The sequence below is a fragment of the Gymnoscopelus microlampas genome (genome assembly GCF_963454915.1).
Source record: "Gymnoscopelus microlampas genome assembly, chromosome: 8".
Taxonomy (NCBI): domain Eukaryota; kingdom Metazoa; phylum Chordata; class Actinopteri; order Myctophiformes; family Myctophidae; genus Gymnoscopelus; species Gymnoscopelus microlampas.
In genome coordinates this window covers 41523419-41529418 of record NC_139945.1, presented here as the reverse complement: position 1 = coordinate 41529418, position 6000 = coordinate 41523419, and the positions used below count along the sequence as shown (strand labels likewise).

Genomic DNA, 6000 nt, shown 5'->3' with positions numbered 1-6000 from the left:
AATTAGTTGTAATTGTAATTGTATCCTTGCTCTGTAAAGCACTTTGAGCTGCATTTCATGTCATGAAAGGTGCTATACAAATAAAGTTTATAATAATTATTATTATTGGGGATCACTTACAAAGGTCTGATTCAATTATTCTTCCTTTCACAACAGGAGGAATACATTTTCATGGTGAACGGTTTGCCTAAATAGATTACCACCTAAAATAATTCAATTTCCGTTAATTTGATTGATTTCATAAGGGGGAAAGAAATCTTAATTAAAAGCCATTGCAGTTCTAATCAAATATACAGCAGAGAGAAGCCTGATGAAAATTCTATAGTTTCACTAGTTTTCTCACTAAATCAAGTAGAATACTCACTGTCTGTTGATGATGGTCACCTGTATTTGACGTCTCATCTAGTCCATATCTTACTCATTTTGCACGACTACTTCGCCCACAATAAAATAATAAAACACACTGCACGTGCGCACACACACTCATACACATGGAGCTATGGTTGGTCATTACTACAGAGAATTCACATGAATCAGTTCAGTCATCTGATCTATTCCCATCCATTATTCATCCTGCTTGGGGACACAGAAATGATGGGCTCGTCTTCTCGGAGAGACCAAGGAACCCTGCTATTCTCATGAGTAAAGAAAATGCCATGCAGTGAATCACCAACACAGCAAAAGTAAAGGAGAGCAAACAACAAAAGTTAGGAGTATGGGGTATCAAAAGTGCAGAAATTGCTGGAAAAGTCTACCTTAAGTGCTGCAACTTGTACCTCAAATAGCTGCAACCCATATGGAAAAAATACAATGGGAAATGTGAAATATAACAGAATATTGCCTATCAATTCGGGTTTCTTCCAGAAGCCCTCAAATTGACAAAAATAAAGTAACCTGGTTGTGTAAAAAAAGAAAAACAATTTGTGGAGACACTGCATGAGTGGCAGGCAGAACTTCCACAGGTAATAACATCATGCAGAAATAAATGTGATGTGTGGAATTCAATCTGTAGTGTAGTGATAGGAATGGCTGCACCATTAGAGTGAAGTGCTAAATGCTATCTACTGATCCATGGAATGAGGACTGACATGAATTATCAGGAAATAGATAGTGCAATTAGCAGCTTTTGTGATGTTTAGACACTATAACAAGGAAATGAGATTTAAGTGTCATGCACACTTAATAGTGACACTGTGGGCTAATTCCGATGGATTCCATGTACCTACTGCCTTTGCCAGTTGGAAATCAGGGGCTAGTTGCACCACCTCACATAGTTCAAACTTAGCCTAGTTATAGCTTAAACACATTCAATCCGGGAAAGCATCTCTGTCATTTTAGATTTCTTTGGCTATTCAAAAATAGCAGATATACAAGCTCATAGCGCGGCACCAAGTGCCGCGCTATGACCTTGTAGATCTGCTATTTTTTGAAAAATCCTGAAAATGAGTGCAAATCTTTGAATATATATTTTAAAAATATATATATATTTAAAAATGTGCACAAATGTTCGCATAAAAAACAAAAAATAGCAGATCTACAAGCTCATAGCGCGGCACTCGGTGCCGCGCTATGAGCTTGTAGATCTGCTAACTTTTGAATAGCCAAAGAAATCAAAAAATGACACAGATACTTTTCCGCCTAAATGGGTTAAATAGCTTTTTTTTAAAGCCATTTAAGCTATAACTAGGCTAAGTTTGAACTTAGTGTGAGGTGGTGCAACTGGCCCCTGGTGTAAAAATAGACTGCACTTACAGGGACATGAAGAGAAATCTTATCTTGTCAATAGTCAAAGTTTCAACACAAGTCTGAATAATGGTGTTGTGACTAAGAATACGGACTGAATTGCACTGATTTGGAAATGTAATGCCTCTTTCCATGATTAGAGGGCGCTGTATTCAACAATTATTTTACAGCTTTTATACAGCATATTGTTTCTGACAAACTAACTTTTTTTTTTCTATTTTATTTTTGTTTTACCTTTTCAGACATAGGATAACAAAACAGCAGAAAATTAAGGTGTGGACAGAATTAATGTAGGCTATCATTAAGTAGGGGCCGGAAATAAAAGTTAGTTTGTTATTTTTTAAATCAAATCAAAGCAAATTTTAGGCTAAGTATAGGCAATAGCCACAGTCAGATTTGGTCATTTACTGTAGGCTGCAGTAGGTATGGCTATGCCTAAATGTAACTATGCTCTTTTATAACTAAGTCAAAAATAGAAATAAAATAAAGAATGAACAAATAATTGAGAACATTCTGTAGATCGTAGATGTGTCTCTTATTAACTTATACCTTCAGACTAACATGGATTATAAATGAACAGATAGGCCCAGATGTCACTGTAAAACTACACAGTCTAATACAGTGGTTCCCAAACTTTTTAGCTCAAGACATTGAGAAATTAGACGTTTGCCAGGTACCCAAACTAGTGAAAATAGCAGATCTACAAGCTCACAATGCTTCTGCGTTGTGAGCTTGTAGATTGGCTATTTGCACTACTTCTTAAACATTTTTTCTTTTCAATTATTTTGAAAAATCTTTGATTTGTTTTAAATGTTTTGAAATTCAGTCGTGACCCATAAAACTCGGGCCGTGACCAAAACATGGGTCCCGACCCAGTGTTTGGGAACCAGTACGGTCTATGATCGAAAGGTTCCCATTGAGCTTGAGCCCTCCCTCCCTCCGCCTCTCTCCAGTCTACAGCTCCATCCCATGGCCGTCTCTAGGTGATCTAGCGCCGCCAGACAGTCTCCAGCAGGTGTCCAACATGGCGATCACGGGGAGCGGATCTCTCACTATTTCTCTGTCTGTTTTCGTGATTTCGGCGGCGTTTCTTCTGAAAGGTAAGGTGTTTTGCGATGCAGAATCGCTATATATTTCAAGAGACCAAGAAGGAGAAGTTGTGGCGCGTTTGCGCGCTGGATGCGCACCAGCTTCTCTCAAATCACAGCATCGATCACTTTCTTGGCTCTGATTCTGATATGCCTGCCTGGCTTCAACATATGTGTAGTATGTTACTCCATAGTATTGTTTCAGATAGTTAGGGCACTTCAGCGTGGCTATACTGCCGTTTTGGTATCGGTGGAAGCTTAGGGCGACCGATGTTAATGCAATAAATAACGGACATAGAACTGCTATAAAAAAGTAGCCTCGGCAGAGTGCGGCACGTTTGCACAAGTAACAAAGTGTTGCAAGTAGGCTAATAGTGGGATACACCGAGGGCATGCAGACCTTTGGCTAAATTTAGCGATTGAGGTTTTTGATTGATAGATTGATTGATTGATTGATTGACTACTTTAGCAGTTTGCGAAAAAAGCACAGAAAGTAGTCAGGGATGCTAAAAAGGATTAAAACCCAAGAAAGCACTATGGCTTGTGGCCATTGGGGTCCATGTGTATTCAATTCATCGAAGAGGTGTATTTATAGGCTATTGTCAAACTGCAAAAGCTCAAATCTCTGAAACCGGTGCTGATGTTACACGGATTTCGCTTGAGGGCTCCTATTTGTTATCGTCTACACACACAACTCGATCGCTGTAGACAAATGTGAAGTCTGACTGCACTTCAGGTGCGCTGTAGAAAAACACGCAATGCAGCTCTGGTCTCACACAGTGTCCTCTGCCCGCGGTGAGCGGCATTCTAGCCACAGAACTGCAGCATCTATAGATGCCAGACAGTGTAGGCTACAACAGCCCGCAGGCTTCACTTCTGTTGTCAGTAAGCTTGAAATGCGTGTGTGTGTGTGTGTGTGTGTGTGTGTGTGTGTGTGTGTGTGTGTGTGTGTGTGTGTGTGTGTGTGTGTGTGTGTGTGTGTGTGTGTATTCGGACTGACTGGACTATAACTGCATGCACCGGGGGCAATAACGTCGTGGCCGATGTATGCATTTCATAGTCCGATAAGCCTGTCTTCTCACTGTGTACAGTGAAGAGTTGCATGCACCATAATGTTTTTTTTTAAAGATGAAAACATATTTTCTCTGGCAATAATGAAACAGCAGAAGCTGTTACAAATGTCAGTCAGCACTGGCTTTAAATTCGTAATGTGATGCTCCTCGTCGGGATCCTGCTGTTGTTAAAAGAAAGACTCGCAACAGTTGTTTTATACGGTATAAAATAACTGTTGCAAGTCATTTTATTTCACGATTTAAAAAAAATAGCAGATCTACAAACTCACAATGCATGGCATTGCCATGCGTTGTGAGCTTGTAGATCTGCTATTTTCAATGTATATAGGCCAGGTTGTGTACCACGTTTAAGACTGGCATTGGAAATTCGACACGATTCACTTTTCCATCTGAGTATTTATTTATTTGCGTAGTTATAGAAGCCCAACCAATTTCATCTGCATCGCCTTCTATCAACAGGTCTGCATAAATACTGTGTGCATCTGTCTGGCACGCGCACACGCGCGCGCGTGTTTTTGATTGCGTGCATGCCCTGCCGGCTGCCGCCATGGCGCGCGCATGTTGTAGGCTATAGCGCTCTACACGTTAACTCTACACGTTAAAACACGCTTCAGACCTTTTTTTTGGCCCACTGCATACAAGGATTCATTTCTCACTTGTTGAATTGATTATGGTTTGTGTTGAAAAGCAGATGAATGACATTCATGGCATTGTCGTATCCCTGTCACCATATTCATTGAATTAAGCACTCACTCAATAAAACAGTGCCTTCAGGAGTGCACAATATCTTACTACTACTACTACTACTACTGTACAATACAGTAAGGAATGCAGCACTTCAAGGCTGATGCAGTGTGGGCAGGTGCAATTTCAGGCCAAGAATGAATGGCATGGTCTGACTGACTGCAGATCTTTCATTTGTTGCCATTGGGAGTAGGGCTATAGATGTAGTTCTAGAAAGAACTGAAAAACCACTCATTGGCAACTCCCCCATATTGTGTTGTTGCTTGTTATTGTTGTTAATCCTGATTCCTGACAAAATTAGCTTTGTTTCAGTGCTGTGATGAAAGAGTAATCCTACAATAAAAATCACCTGCATGCACAGGATCTCTTGGTTGTACACTATAGAATGAGAAAGGATAGTGAGTGTTTATTGCCAAGAGAGAGAGAGAGAGAGAGAAGCACCAAATAAATGAGAATGAAAGAGATGAGGAGAGAGACAAGAAGAAAAGATAGGATTTAGAACATTTCAAGTAAAGGCGAGACATCTGTCGGCCCATTCTTTTGCAACATTCTGCATGCACAACGCATTGTCTGCGAAAGTGACGGCTTGTGTATAATAAAACAACTGTATTTCTGTCCTCTCTCTTGGGGCAAGGCGTGTTAAAACATATGGGTTGTGATCTGATGGTAGGATTTCAGGAGGTTGCATAATGCTGCTTAGTGTCTCTCTTCAAACTCATTCGTCAGGACTGAGTGATGGTGATGTGGATCAATACAACCTGCCATGAAGCCGTAAGACACTGCTGAAAGACTGATGCTCAAAGGAAAAACACACTTGTTACTGTGTTTGTGGTTGACAGTCAGCACGTGACATATTAGCTGCATGATCGAGGATGACTGAGGTGCTTACTGCTCATGATGGAGTTGAGCTTTGAAACAGTTAGGTTATTTGATTGCTAAGAGATCATGTATGTTTTTCATTCGGTCTCTTTGCCAGAGGTGCATATTAGGGGTTACTGTGTATGTGTACACTCAGTCACTCCTTCATATCTGGTGGCGCTGAATGCAGGAGAATCAGCTGTAATGAGGGCCAGGGTACCATAAATATATAAACGCTGCTACTCTACTGCAAGCTGAACATCTCTTCCCTACTATCTGTATGGAATTGTTCTGTTTCAAGTTGGATTTAAAGCTCTTATTTAATGACCCACTGATATGTGCACTTGTGAAGTATTCCTTTGCCTATACGTGGTGTTCACCTTAGTGTGTCATTTGTAACAATAATATTCTCTTCCATTGAAAGAAATTGAATTTATTGCTCATTAAATTTACATTAAATTCAGTTTAGTAGGCCTCACCATAATTGCTAGATA

The 6000-nt window shown here is 40.1% G+C and overlaps 1 protein-coding gene across 2 annotated transcripts in view; it reads left to right on the top strand.

The window, feature by feature from the left end:
* Positions 1 to 2766: 2766 nt before the first annotated feature.
* cadm1b (cell adhesion molecule 1b) overlaps positions 2767 to 6000 on the top strand; it is a 141878-nt gene continuing 138644 nt past the window's right edge. For both annotated transcript variants that reach the window (XM_084064480.1, XM_084064479.1), the window contains exon 1: positions 2767 to 2843. In XM_084064480.1, coding sequence (XP_083920606.1) covers positions 2768 to 2843 — 76 coding nt within the window. In that variant the 5' untranslated portion in view covers position 2767. The remainder of the gene's footprint in view (positions 2844 to 6000) is intronic.